Below are 15,540 nucleotides of genomic sequence, written 5' to 3'. Positions count from 1 at the left end.
GAAAGCAATTTAGTACATTGGACATTGATATGAATACAAAGAAAGGGATCAACAGCATTAAGTAATAAACTAGAGTCTCAAGTTGAAATTAATATGCAGAAACCCTGACCTTGGAAGAAAGTGTCATCTTTGTTTTCATGTTCTAGTAATCTCATATATCCTTGGGTTCTCAGTCCTTAGTAAACCATAGTATTATTTTTGTGGGAAAGTATAAAAAATTTACATGTCTCAGTAGAGAAGTTATATGGGTCCACAAAGCCTTGTCTGTAGAAATTTTGCAACTAGGTATGTTTTAGATTTCAATTTTTTTGGATTTAAAAAGGATAATGCAAAGAGGAGCAGTGCTTGAGCCCAGGAATTTAGGGCTAGTCTGGACAACACAGCAAGATCCTATCTCTCTTTTTTTGTTTTGTTTTGTTTTGTTTTTTTTTTTTTTGGTTTTTCTCCGGGAACCGAACTCACGACCTTGCGCTTGCCAGGCAGGAGCTTTGCCCCTGAGCTAAATCCCCAGCCCAAGATCCTATCTCTTAAAGAAAAAAATAAGTAGAAGGGGCTACTGTTTAGATATATTATATAATGACCTCACCAGGATTTAGGATAGAATCACATAATTAGCACTTAATACTTTTGCAATAATACATATTCATACAAAGTGATATATATATATATACTTACATATATATCAAGTATATATAGTATCTATATATAAGGAATCTATATCATCTCTGTATGTATAGATCTATATCCGAATGAGATAATCTCATCCTGATTTCTGGTTTTCTGATAAATGAGTGAAAAAAAACCTGACGTTTTTAGAGATTGTGGTATTTGAAAGTTGCAGGTAAGAAATGGTGGACCTGTATACTAATTTGAGGTAAGAAAAAAACACATGAAATGAAAAATTAAGAGCTGTAGTCTTGCCTTTAGAACAATGAGAGTTAATAGAGTTTCCCTCTGCTTGCCATGCCTGTGGTATGAAGATTCATAGAAAAGTTTCAGTTTGAAATCAGCAAGAGTAATGCCAGTGAGCCCAATTGGAGCCCAATGTACTGGTCACAGGAAATAAACAGAGGCATGTGGGGACAGAGTGGACAGATTGTGGAAGGTCTGAATGTCAGATGTGAAAGTTGTGACCCTGTGTCAAGATTCTCAAAACTTTTTTAACTAAAGTGCTGTGAAAAATAGCATTCTCTGTGGAAAATGAATACAACTGATAAAAGTTGGTAAGTTTAAAAAAATTTATGTTTATAATTGATAAAAGTTGACCTAGCCATGTCAAAAGACAAAACTAGTTTTAAAATCTAAGTGGGGGCTGGGGATTTAGTGGGGCTGGGGATTTAGCTCAGCGGCAAAGCGCCTGCCTGGCAAGAGCAAGGTCGTGAGTTCGGTTCCCGGTACCGGAGAAAAACCAAAAAAAAAAAAATCTAAGTGGCTTTCATTAGTGATTCACAGATTAGGAAGCATCTGTCCAAATATTTAGAACCTGTGCACTCAAAAACTGAACGGAGGAAACTGGCTTTCTAGACAGAAAGGGGTTAAAGAAAGCAGAAACAGAATGAAATCAGGATAGCTATTTAAAATTATTTTCCTTTTATGATTAAAACAGGGAACTTCCTTAACCTACCACCTCAGCTAAACTGGGCCTCTTTTGGTTGTTCTGAATCTGACTCTCTTTTTTTTTTTCATATTGGCCCAAGTAGGAGTTTAGTTTAATTGTACAGCGTGTAGCACAAGTGACTCTTAAGTGTAGTTGGTCTGGTCTTCTGGGCCTAGTGCAGGAGCTCACTCCAGAACAATGGCCTATACATTTCAGAAGCCAAAGATGATTTCAAGATACATAGACTAAGAGCCTAGAAAATCAGCAGCCTTATGGAAAAAAGAGAAAATTGTGAAGTGTAGGTGTTGAGTATTGAAAGCTAGAATGAGAAAATCACAAAATTGTAGACTTGTGTTATACACATAGAAAAAAATCATTTGTTTTATTTTATAGGAACCATGTGTCACCCAGATAGGCCATTGTACTGTATAGTGACAGCAGGACTAGGTCTCCTTGTGACGTTCTTGCCTTTGCATTGTGTTGTATGTACCATCTCTTACACCACTATCTGTAGTGGAAACTTGGATAGTGATTGAACTTGCTAGAGGGATGAGGTGTGCATACAGAAAGGACAGGCAGAGCTTTGAAGATGCTCACAGTAGGGAAGGCAGCAAAAAGACAAGGTGAGCAGGAAGATGGATGTAGTGTCAGTAGCCAAGGAAGTGGGAACTTCCAGGAAGAAACAGATGATCAGTTTTATAAAATCTGTGAAGGATGAGTGATTGGACTTTTATAATAATTATATTTATAATCCTTGGTGACTTAGTTTCTAAAGTTTGGAGTGATGAAAGTGAAAGTCAGGCTTCAAATATTTGTTGAGCATCTGCTTTGTGCCATGCACTGTTCTTCAGGCATAGGTCAGGGAGCAGAAATAAGTGCTGTATCTGGCCACAGGAAGCTTACAGTGAAGTGGGGATGTTTGACAAGCATGTACATGATATTTTAGTCTTTTCTGCAGGAACATGTTAGTACAGAAAAGCTTTTCTAGCCAGGAATTCTAACACTTCAGTAGCCTCACAAGACCCCCTTATCTGAGTATAGTCTTGGTCCTGACAGCCTCCCAAGCAGGGAGAAGCAAAGGGAGGGAAAAGGAACATCAGGTGATAGATAACACATTTGAGATGCTTGTCATGAATGGAAGAGGGATTTGGATTGTTTTGAAGTTTTAAAGTTGGTGCCCTGGCCAACTATAAAGTACTTTCTGTATGTGTGTTATAAAATCTAAACAACTCTTAAGACTATGGATAGATCTGACATCATGATCTTACTGGTTTTTATGATCTATATTGGAGCCTCACAAATGGTAGCTAAGCAGTGTACCACTGAGCTGCATCTCCAGCCCCAGTTCCAGGTTTTTTCAAGAGCAGTTTCCTCTTGTGTAATATAGGCAAGAGAGCAAGGCCTAGGACAAGCTGCAGAGACTCTCAGCAATATTCAGAGTAAAAAAGAAAACAGTTTGCTGTTGATCTGTACCACTCTTGGGTGGAGAGGTTATGGGATGGGTGTGTGTTTTGTAGAAATCTAGAATTACCTCACCCTGTGCCCTATTTCTGTGAAGGCCCAACACCCTACTAAGATCTTTTCTTCACTGAAATGGGTGGGCTGTTCCTGATGTCAAATGTACAGTGTCCTTGTTGGAGAGGAGTTGAGGAGTCAGGGACTTAAAACCCCAGCCATTCACCATTTGAGTAGCCTAACCCTGATGTACTCTTGATCAGTGAGCTTGTTGACTCTGAGTTTAGTGACTTTCCAGAGGTCCTAGAGAACGAGGAAGAATTACTCAAAAGTCCGTGATCTCCTCTGCTGTTAGAGTTTCCCTCACTTCTATCCCACGTTTTCTTTCTTCCTTCTTTTGATTTCTCAAACCTCTGGCATACTGGTAAGCCCTTACTTGGATTTTATGTATTAGTTTTTCGTTCTTAAAAGTAAATACATTTTATTAATTATGTTGAGGTCAGAGACACATGCTGCCACCTCAACAGGATCTTGTGCTACTGTCATGTGTTGAACCACACATGAAAATTAAATCTAAAGCACTGTAGTCAGAACTTAGAGCCCACTTTAGAAATGGTCTTTATTTGAGTGAATAAACTTTTATTACATAAGAACTGACCATAGTCTTTGCTTTCTGTGTTCTTTTGAGAGTATGAATTTAGCCAAATGCTCGAAATTTTTATCTGAAAGCTATGACTCCTGGCCCACTTGTTGGAACCCACCTGCAACTGAGCTTTGAGTTTATAACCACAGGTACTTGTAGCTATTGAGAGGGTGGGCAGGACGGTTAGCTGCTAGGAGAATGAGTAGGCTCAAGGATATAGGTTGATCCAATGTGGAATTGGCATTATGCAGAATACAGAAATACTTCTTGATTTCCAAAGTGAAATACTTTTTGATTTCCGAAGCTTAGATTTATTTCATATTTTGTATGGACATTTTAGATTTCAGATATTATCCATATAAAAAGTGTTTATATTTTTCTTAGTTTTTAAGATACACAGTATTCAAATGGTAATAGACAAAAATTGAAGAATTATAGTTAGAATACTGAAAGGATAAAAAATTTTATTTCTGTACTGTATAAGTTCTCACTGAAAGTGAGTTTTATTAGAAGAACCAACCAATTGTACAGTAGACGATTCATAGTAATGTAACAAACACAAGGATTTCAATAAGTTAAAAAATATATTGAGAGGCAGCTTAAGTATATTTGGATTTTAAATAACACCTAATTATTCTTGGTCTGTTGTGTAAAGATCCTGTTATTGCAAGTGTCCTTATGCTTCATTTCTTTTTTTTTTTTTTAGGTCACTTTTATTCAAAACCTTGTGTTTTGTGTAGAAAGAGTTTACCGTGTACCTGACTTTGGTATCTGGGAAAGAGGAAGCAAATACAATAATGGCAGCACAGAGCTACATTCCAGGTAATGTGCCAATTTCTTGGGGTATTTTGGTTGTTCCTGTTGTTTAAGTGTGCAGAATTTGAATATGAATAAAATCAAAGGTGTAGACTGAAAGTGTGGGGTTTTTTTTGTTAATCTTCAATACGTTATTTTTCTATGCATGATGCAAGTGAAATTTACCTAAAGTCAAAGCCTAGAAGTTCATTCTCAGCACTCAAAGGGATGCAGGCAAGGAGCAGGGCATCTTTCCCAACCTCTCTGGGGGTCAGTACATGCATTCAGCCTCCACCATTATTCTACAGCTTGGCTTTCATGCGTTAAAATTACCAAACACCAGTTGTATATACATGGCATGTAAATTAAAATTTCCCTCCATATTGCAGAGCTGATTTTTACTCTAACCAGATTTCATGGTTTTTAGTAAATTTAACTAACATTCAGTGTTTTCTGTAATACTTGTGATCAATATCTTGAACTGTAATTTAGTGTTTAATAAGCACCAGTACCTGATGACTGATGTTACTAATTTATGAACTTACTTTACTCTTAGGGTTAAGGAAATAGTTTTGATGACTAATCCTTAATTTATGTCCTTATTTCCTGCCTAGAGGTTATGTTTTAACTAAAAAGTATATAGTTTAATAAGCCCTGTCTATGATTCACTAAAAGATGATGAAAAAAAGGAATGTACAGCTTAGTAGAGGTCATTTAAAGGCGAGGTCAATTTGAGTTATTGAGATTTAAATGAAGTAGAAAAATAGTCTTAAACACAGGTTAGCAACAATCTACAGCTTTGTATTTTCTTGAACATAGCAAGTTAAGCTAATATAATATACTTAATAAGCTAAAAGGTAGGTTCAGATCTGGGCCATGTAACCCTGAGTAGGTAACCTCTTTAAAATGAAGATAATTTTTACTTTGCAGAGTTCTCTTGAGTTTTTTTCTTTTTCTTTTTCTTTTTCTTTTTTTTTTTTTTTTGTATTTTGAATGACATTAGTAAGGACTAGGATACTAGTGCATTCATACACTTAAGAACATTTTAATAACAAAGATTAAAATAAAAAGAACTATCAGATATCCTGGTAAACTAATATACGAACCTTTTCTCAAAAGTTTTGTGATCCATGTGAGGCATTTTTACATACAGAGCAGAATAGTAGAAATCAATGAAGTGTTCAGAAAATTTTATGAGAAAGCTCAATTGAGAAACTAAATTTGAAATACTAAAAATAGTAAGATAAAGTTATATTCCAGCCATCTTCCAAATTAAGTTCTCAACATTCCAGATTACCGGTTAAATTACAAGAAAGTGATCTGATTAGGTTATTTTAAAATTTTGCATTTGCAGTGTTTATAATGATCACATTCTTCCTTCTTAATAAGCACTTAATATCGTGCCAGTCTGGCTCCACTGCTGTTATTTGCAGTATAAAATATGCTGAAAAGTAGTTTTTCTGCATACAAGAAAGTCAGGTGTTTTGAGGCTTACCTGTAATCCTAACACTTTGGGAGGCTGAGCCCGGAAAATTGCAAGTTCAAGCCCAGCCTCAGCAATTTAGCAACTTAATCAAGACCTTGTGTCAGAATTTAAAAATAGAAATAGAGGGGGCAGTTATGTAGCTCAGTGCTAGGTTCAGACCCCTTTACTGCAAAACAAAACAGTAAACAAGTAAACAAACAAAAAAACTATATAAACTCAGAAAAGTTAGCATTAACCCTACAAAGTGAGGGTGTCGTCCTAAAAAGTAAAGAGACTCCAGCTTGTCCTGAGGTGCCGTTCTTTAAGCTGGATCATTGAAAATTTTATTTCAAGGATTGGAAAGTCATTATATGATTTTCTTTTTTCGGTTATTGGAATTGAATCCAGGACCTTCACACTGCTATATTTCCTTTTTAATTTGTTTGTTTGTTTGTTTTAAGACAGAGTTTCACTGAGTTGGGAAGCTGTCCAGGCTAACTTTAAACTTGAAATCCTCCTGCTTTCAGCCTTTAGAATGGGGGGATTAGAGATGTGTACTACCACCCCGAGGCTGTGATGTTCTTTGCTACCTTTTGTATGCAAAATTAATCTTAATTGTAGCAGGCCAGTTTTATTCAAATGGATGGGAAATAAAGTTTAGGTTCTGCTATGCTTTCAGTGAGGTGTGATCAAAAGATACAGTGAACGTTTAAATTTTTAAAAATGCATTACATTAAAAGATACATTGCTATTAATATCCCTCAAAACATTCTCCCTTGCTTCAGACACACTTACGCCATTGTTCATAGTTTCAGAGCAGTTCTGCAAGTTCTCTTTTCTGAGATTCTTTAGTTGCTCAGTGTCCTGAATCAATTTGAAACATTTACCTTTCATGGTCATTTTGTGACCATCTGTGGGGAAGAGCCAGACATCCCAGGATTCCAGTGAATAAGGTGGATGAGGGCAACACCATAATGTTTTTACAAACCTGCCTTTCTTTTGGATGGTGTGCAGCAATAGCATTCACTATATTTTTAATTACATTTTGAAAAGATAGGAAGGGATTTCTAGTTTTAGTGTTTTGAGGAATCTCCATACTGATTCATATAAACTATTTAGGAGGGTTCTTTTTTCCCTGCAGCCTCACCAGCATTTGTTATTATTTGATTTCTTGATGGCCATTCTCTCTGGAGTGAGATGGAATCTTAGTGTCATTTGCATGTCTGTAATGGCTAGCAGTGTTGAACAGTTTTTCATGTGTTGACTGTTTGTGTTGTTGTGGATTGATCTGGACCGTATCAGATAAAAGACATTCAGTACTGAGGCATTAGGAAGGCAAGCAACTTTATTTGCGCTAGTGGACTGGTGGGAATCTGAGTTCCAAATCACCAGCCCCTTCTTGGGATTAAACAGTCACTTACATAGGTTGTTAGAAGGAAGTATAAAAGGCAGATAACAGAATATTCTACAGTTGGCTATACATTTTCTTGTCATATATTGCTAGGCAGACTTATTCTAAGCAAGTTAATTGGGAGGTTACTATCATATAACAAAGAGATCAGGGCTAGGGTGAGCAGGGAGAGTCAATCATTGTCTAAGACTGAGCCAGGTCTACCTCTTGGTGATAAGTCCTTGAAACAAGCTAACATAACTAGATGCACTGTCAGGCTGAGTTACACTTATCTTACAAGCTGCAGCTGGTGTTGGAACACCAAGGCTAGCTAAGTTTTGATATTTTCTAATTATGGGAACCAGCTGGTCTGTTTTGGCCTATCCTTAAATCCAATGTCTAGTTTTAAAGTTGCCTTTACAGTATTTCTTCTTCTGACAAGTACGTATTTCAGTTGCCCATGTTTTGATTGGATCTTTTCTTTTTTGGTGGGGCTCTAATTTTTTTGAGTTCTTTATTTATTTATATATTAATCCTCTGTAAGCCGGATAAACTTCGAACTTGTAGAATCAAGTTTCACAGTGACTGTGGACACAGTGATGACATTGGTGTTGACGGGCAAGTATCTTTTAGGAATATGTGGTAGAATGAAGGGGTGATTCAAGCCAGGGTTCAAGTCACGACTATTAGTCTGTTGCCATTATAAAATACCCTGAAATGTGTAGGCCTAGCCAGATCAGTTTTTTTTACTGCTTAATGCCATAGCCTTGTTATATCCTTGTATTACTCTTATAATTGCAGACTGCTTGAATTAATATTCACAGTTGCTCTTTCACTTAGATGGGGATTACTTCCTGGTAAACCTCTGGTAGGCGGAAGATATTGTGTCAAAAATGCATGTAATACAGCTAACCTAACAAATGTCACAGCACAGCACACTGTGGAGTATCGGATCTTAGCCCCGCTGGCAGCACGACTGACTGGAGCCATGATTCATTGCTAATGCCCAATGTTGTGAGAACATCGTACAGCACACTGCCATCCTGGGAAAAGATCAGAATTCAAAGTGTGATATCTAGTGAATGCTTATCACACCCGCATACTTGTAAAATTGAAAAATCATTGTTAAACTATCATAAGTCAGAGACTGTCTGTAGTAATACTTGCTATAAATACTTACATATCTCTTTGCCTTTTGAGTTTCTCTGCTACTTTTCCTCTGTTTTGGTGCAATACAGTTTGCTTAGCAGGAGGCAGAGAGAACACAAATCACAGTCTGATGCTTGTCATGGTGCTCACTGAGACCTCAGCCAAGTGACTGCTTCTGCTTCCATTGCCACACTGGTACCTGCCCTTTTAAATCACACCCTGTCCCAAGGTAGATTTCTATCCCAGAGCCCCTGAAACACACACTTGTACTTTTCTGAAATTGAGATTCCTATTTTACTGTCTATGTGCCACAGGCCTTAACACTGGTAGTTGCATTCTATAGCACTGAACAGTTAAAGGGTGTGTATTTAAGGGGGAAGAAGACATTACTCTCCCTATATCCGAATAAACTAGAGTTGAGAAGGCTTTATGATCCTCCCTTGGCCTCCTTAAATCAGGCAAGTCAGTAAGTGGTAGAACCAGAACTGAATTCCAGGTAATTGGCCCCAAAATTCAACGTTCTTTTTATTATATTACAAAGTTTAAAGTTTTAAAAAGTTGTTCTAAGTTTAAAAGAACTCGTGGTAGCACTAGGTTTCAAGGTTGTCTTTGTTTAGGGAGTGGTACCAAGTTCAGCTTAGTGGCTTAGTCAGTCCCTTCTTGATCTGCCCTCTTTCAGCTTACTTGCTATTATCCCCTCAGTCCAAATTATTGAGTTGTTTATCAGGTAAAGTGTAGAACTTTTTTTCTAAGTAGTACTTTTCTTTCATTTATCAGAACCTCCTTCTAATAGCAAGTTCAACCCTTCCTGGACTTCAGTAGAAGTGTCTATTGCTCTAAACTCCCCGTGATTCTCCTGCAGTGTTTCCGAGACAACCATTCGCTGCACTCGTGATTCTTCTGTTGCTTTGACTTTTCTCGAGCAGTGTTCCCCTTTCGCTTTCTCTAGAAAGAACTGTATCAGATAATGTCTAGAACTGTATCAGATAATGTTCTTTCTGTCTCCTGTTCCACTTCTAGGTCTTTTAATAAATACCCATAGAATTTACAGTTAAAATTACATTTTCTTCTGTATGTAATTTTGCTTTCTATTTATTGTAGCATTGATTCTTAAACCCTATAGTTATATATTCGAGTAATCTTCTCAGCCTTTCCAAGTTTAATTCAAGTATCTTATTCTTCAAATTTCCCCATCTCCATTAATGTAAAGATATTTCTGCTCCTTGTGGGCTACCTTTAAATATCATGCCTCTTTATTTTGGTGAAGAGACAAGGTTTCATATAAAATATTGAAGTGAATCCTATCCTCTCACTTTGATTTTTTTTAGCTATTGTGAAACAAAGAAAAACTATACTTCATAAAATAGAGAGAACATTTTGAAATATTAACTTCATTTGTTTGTTTGTTTGTTTAGCGCTAGGAATCAAACTCAGGGCCTTGCACGTAACAGCTATGTACCGTGTCACTGAACTACATCCCCAGTCTGACACACTGACTTCTTAGGAAAATTTTGCACACAACAATATAATTTCTTCTTTTCTTTATTGAGTCTTTTATTGCAGTATAAAGGCAGTGTTAGAAGTAAAAATAATTAAAATCTAATTTTTACAGTTTTTAAGTTTTGTGTTATATTCTTATTTTTTCTAGCAAAGAAAGTTAAGTATTAAATAACCACCATAGCACCATTTTACTGTTTAAGTGACCATTTGAAATTATACAGTGCTTATTGTTTAAAGTAATTATTTAGTCTTCTTAAGTCTTTTTTTTTTTTTTTTTTGGCTTTTCTCTGGTACCGGGAACCGAACTCACAACCTTGCGCTTGCCAGGCAGGCGCTTTTTGCCGCTGAGCTAAATCCCCAGCCCCTTCTTAAGTCATTTGAATGTCCCAGTCATTGAATTATGATAGAAGCTTTTGGCTATCCATTTTTCATTTTATGTGTTTTTGCCATTCTGAACAATTCATGAACACCCATTAAAACCATAGTACTAAAAACCCCTTTTTCTTCTTCAAATATGATTGTGTAGTTCAGGGAGTATTGTGTTTTGAGCAGGAAATTGTGAATTTAGTTTTCATTCCTGCCAGTTACTATTGCAAATTTCCTGATGGGTTATAAGGTACCTAATCCAAACCCTAACTTTTTTTATGAAAAGTTTTGATTTATATAACAAGTCACTTTATTACAAAGTTCTTCCAAGGAAATGTTGCTATATCTTAGCCTTCTGAAATGAATGTTAGAACACAAAATGTAATGATATCACCTTGTAAGAATCAAATCAGTGTACGCTTTGCAAGAATCAAATCAGTGTATGTTTTATTTAACGTAGTCACCAAATGTTAATATATTCCATACCTAATAATAGAAAATTTAGTTTTCTGAGAACTCCTTATACCATTAAAAGATTTAAATATTACAATGCCAGTTGTAAATATTACAATGCCACATAAATATAAAATCATATTAGGAATGTACTTGGATTGTTAAGTAGCTTTCTGTTGCCAGAGATTTAAATAACCACTGGATATGTTTTTGAATTTATAGCATGTCTAAGTATTTAACCATTCTATTGGGAGAAGGAGTTAAAATGTAAAGGAATCAATAAATATTTACTCTATTATAAGGACAGTGTTTGTTTCTTTTGAAAAACTATTGTATTTAGAAGATCATTTCCAAGATCATACTATATTCTCTTTCTTCACTGTTTTTTGAAGTGATGTTTTGCTTTGTTGTCCAGGTTGGCCTTATACTCTTGGGCTCAAGTGATTCTCCTGCCTCAGCTATCTGAATAGTTGATACCCCACATAACCTTGAAAAAGAACAAAGTTAAAGGATTCACACTTTCTAATTTAATAACTTACTACAAAGTGACAATAACTGAGATACTGTGGTTGTGACAAGGATAGATACAAAGATCAATGGAGTAAAACTGAAGTCCAGAAATAAACTCATATATGTATGGTCAGTTGATTTTGATAGAAGTTCAAAGTCTCTGCTGAGTACTGAGACAACTAGTACTGGGACAACTAGATGTCCATGTCTACATGGGTTAGTTATTCCTCTTCTGTCTCCTTTTGGCATTGAAACCCTCCACTGAGCTCTTTATTTTGATTACTGTATGTTTCAGTTCTAAAAATTTTGCTCAGACTTTGTTTCCTAGTTAAAGCATGTTTATAATTGCATAATGAAGAATTATAATTTGTCTCAGCATGTTTATAATTGCATAATGAAGAATTTTTATCATGGCTGCTTTAAAATCTTCGTTGGATAATGATAATACCATCTTCTCAGTGTTAGCCTGTATTGTATTTTTTCATTTGGTTTGAATCCTTCTTGGTTCTTGATATGAAGACTGGTTTTGATGGAGACATGGACATCTTATATATGATAAACCCTTGCATTTCATTTTAACTTTCTGAGATATAGATGGATAGATATAGCTTATATATGTGTAATATATATGTAATATATATAAATAAATAAAATCTGACAAGGAAAGTTGAAAAAGATCATCTTATTACTGCTAGGTAGGAATATGAGACCTAGGTTTTTGTTATTACTCAACAAAATAGAGTCCCCCCCCCAGGGTGGGGGACTCTTCATTCCTCCTGGGTCTAGGTAAAATGTCTAGCTCCCTAGGTAGCCTTCACTGATACCTCCTGGCTGGGAAGGATAGCAGTGCCTCATTACTGGTTCCCAGTTGGCCTCTATTTGTGTGATTAGACAAAAGTTATGCTACTTCTCTAGATTCCCTTGCCAAAGAGAGGTTTGCCTCATTACTTATTTATGGGAGCAAATGTCTTAGCTCTCTGTGTAGTCTCCATTGATAGCAAAATGTGGAAGGGCTGTGAAAGGAGCATTACTGCTGCAATTCATTTGGAGTGGAAACCTGGACCTCCTCTTTATGGTTCTCTGGCATTTCCATGGCTGAGAGGGTTAGGACTGAGCACGGTGTCTCATGGTAGATCCGTGTTGTAGGAGTCTGGGCTGCCCATTCAGCCTGTGTTGAAGTGGGTAGAAGTAGGATCACAGTGTTTTCTGAATGGATATTGTTTAAAGGTGTTCTGTTTTGCTAGGCTGCACTTTTCCTGGTCCATTGGCTAGAGAAGACTGGCTTTTATTGGTTCTGTTTTGCAGTGCCCCTACAGTATTTCCTGGTTCTCCTTTTGCAGTTGTCTGGTACGGATGAGGCAAAAAGGAAGGCCAGGGAACTGACCAGTGTTGTTCCTAGAGTCCTGACATTCACAGTCTCCTCTTCATCTTTCTGAGCCTTCTTATATTTGCTTTCTGTGTAATGTTCAAGACTTTTAGTTGTACTTAGTGAGAACAGGGAAAATTATGCCTACCCCATTTTCCCATTCATGTATCTTTAAAAAAAAGCACCTGACTTCCTTATTATCCCACAATAAGAATAATCCTTCTTTGAGAATGGTTATGTAAACAGCCTTTAAAAATGTAAATCATGATGACATGACCAGCTTAAACAAGGGTTTCTGAATTTTTAAAAATTTTTTTAGCAGTACTGTAGATTGAACTCAGGGCCTTGTGCATGTTGGGGAAGCTCTTTACCCGTCCATGGTTGTGAGATTTAAAGTACATTCAAATACCTGGAAGAGCTCTTTTTTTTCTTCAAGTAGTGGGGATGGAACCTAGGGCCTTGTGCATTCTAGGCAAGTGCTCTAGCACTGAGCTGCACTTCTGCTTTTGGGAGCTCCCTGGCACTGACTAGTTGGCCCTCCTCCAGAGAAGTGTGGGAACCACACCAAGTTCCCAGATGGAATGTTTGCTGTGGCTCTGGGAGCAGCACTGGTGATCACAGATTCAGAGGGTGCTGGATTGATGACAGCTCATTCATTTCTAGTGATGTTAATGTGTATGCAGGTGTTTTGAGTGCAACAAAAATTTGCAATAAGTCACCTAGAGATTAGATCTAAACTTTTTAAAGGTATGTTGTATTATTTTTAATAAAATGTGTCATCCCTTTTTCTAACACAATTATAAGTGGCATTTGAAAGGCCAAAGGAGTAAGATATGGAGGGAAATACTGCTCATTTTATTACAAAAAGTAAGAGGCATAGTGATCAGGTATTTTGTGAGCATAAAATAATGCCTATTTTATTGGATCCCAGAAAAAGAATATTTGAATGGATACATTAAACCACACTCTGTAATAACTGTATGACATGCAAAATCATTTTTAAAGCTCAGAATTGACATCAGAAAAGCTCTATTACACTGATCTGAACTAATGATGCCCAACCTGGTCATTACTTCACACATCATTGTAATATACATTCCTCTAAAGTTCATTTTTTTCCTTGAGTTAGTGAATAGAAATGAAACTGAAATTAAAACTGCTCCCATCAATAGTATGACCGATAGCCTATATCAAGGTGAACCTAGAAATATTTTTCCCAGCTGATCACTAACTATTTAAAAGAAAAATTAAAATAGTGAGATGTCAGAATGGTATCTCTTAGACATTGTTCTCTTATGGAAGTTATTATGTGTTAATAAAAAACTTTCTTGTGAATATTCATCAGGTAATGATTCTTACTTTGTGGCTAGACATTTCAGAGTAATTATTTCTTTTTTTTTTTCTTTTAGCTCTGTTGGTTTAGCAAAAGCTGCTCTAGAGGCAATTAATGGATTCAACCTTTTTGGCAACCAGGTAAATAAAAGAAGCCTTTGATTATTTGAATTGCGTGTTTAATTAATTTTGGTATTCATTAGCAAAGTCATTTCTGTATAATCACTAAATGCCTGAAATATAAGTAGAAACCTGTCCTTGGATGGTTTTTCCTTTGAAAATTATCTACCAGTTAAATTTTACTTTTTTTTAACTGAAAAAAATTAATTCTTTTTAACATCTCTTTCTAAATAATTCTAATGTTTTGGTTCAATAACTCTCTCAAATTTCTTACTTATTAGTCTGGGGCTTCATTCTTTTTTAATATTTCCTGGAATTATGTATCATGTATGTTCCACGTCAGTTTTCCCATTGATTTCAATTTAGTATGTGCAATGCAGAGGGGGGTTTGTATAATGCATGCAATCAGATAATAGGAAATTTTGATCCTAATTTTACCCTTTACTATGTGTGATTATTTACTTACAGTCTCATTTACTTGGGGGTAAAAGGAAAAGTCTAAAGGTCACTTTACATTTTCATAAAATTGTTAACCAGTTTTTACATAAAAGAAACTGATCAACTGACCATAGATTGAGTTATCAATGGCAGGAAATAATATGTAGGAATAAAGGTTGTTGTTCTGGATCAAGAAGTAGGCTAAAATTTTTTTAGCAGTTTTTGTAAAGATTCCCAAAATGGCAAGGCAAAGTGAAATTTGTAACTCATAATTAACGCTAAGCTATTAAAATCCTAAGTCAATGTAGATACATTTTAGGAACTCACACAGATGTGTGGCAGTTATAAGACTGTGTATCTGGAATCTTGAATTTAGGGAAGTTCCAAGTTGTAATATGATATAACAACTTCCTCTCTCCCCCTCTTATATATGTAACTTCCTCTGGAATATGGATTCTAGTTACACCTAGGAATATGAGGAATAGCTACAGATGGGGTTGGGAGGAGAATAATACCTCTTCTGGGTGCACCAGAATTAACCCTGGTGCATCCACCTTGCATACTGCTGGATGGATGGATGGATGGATGGATGGATGGATGGATGAATGGATGGACGGATAGATAGATGGATAGATAGATAGATAGATAGATAGATAGATAGATAGATAGATAGATAGGGAGATAGGGAATTAAAGAATGACATTTTATTATTAGGACAGGGTCACTGTATGCTCTATACCTAAGTCCCAGCTTCCTCATCTAAAAAAGGCAGAGATAATAGTAATAGCGTCTAACCCAAAAGTTTTTGGGCAAAGAAAGAGTCTGCCAAAAAGATGTATATGCACTTCAGCAGTTTGCTGTACTAAGAAATGTGTAGAAGCTAGTGGCCAGCACTATGAGTACTTCCTGTAATTGTAGAGGCCCAAGGTAACTTTTATGAATCTCATTATGTCTCAGTAAA

General features: G+C 36.2%; 1 protein-coding gene across 5 annotated transcripts in view; it reads left to right on the top strand.

Moving 5' to 3' along the window:
- Window positions 1–15,540, top strand: part of Phkb (phosphorylase kinase, beta) — a 201,427-nt gene that overhangs the window by 84,712 nt on the left and 101,175 nt on the right. For all 5 annotated transcript variants that reach the window (XM_013502735.1, XM_005401408.2, XM_005401407.2 and 2 more), the window contains 2 exons: window positions 4,402–4,517; window positions 14,099–14,162. In XM_013502735.1, coding sequence (XP_013358189.1) covers window positions 4,402–4,517; window positions 14,099–14,162 — 180 coding nt within the window. The remainder of the gene's footprint in view (window positions 1–4,401; window positions 4,518–14,098; window positions 14,163–15,540) is intronic.

This window comes from Chinchilla lanigera, unplaced genomic scaffold, assembly GCF_000276665.1.
Source record: "Chinchilla lanigera isolate Chin_1 unplaced genomic scaffold, ChiLan1.0 scaffold00073, whole genome shotgun sequence".
NCBI lineage: Eukaryota > Metazoa > Chordata > Mammalia > Rodentia > Chinchillidae > Chinchilla > Chinchilla lanigera.
This window is presented reverse-complemented; position numbering and strand designations above follow the sequence as displayed.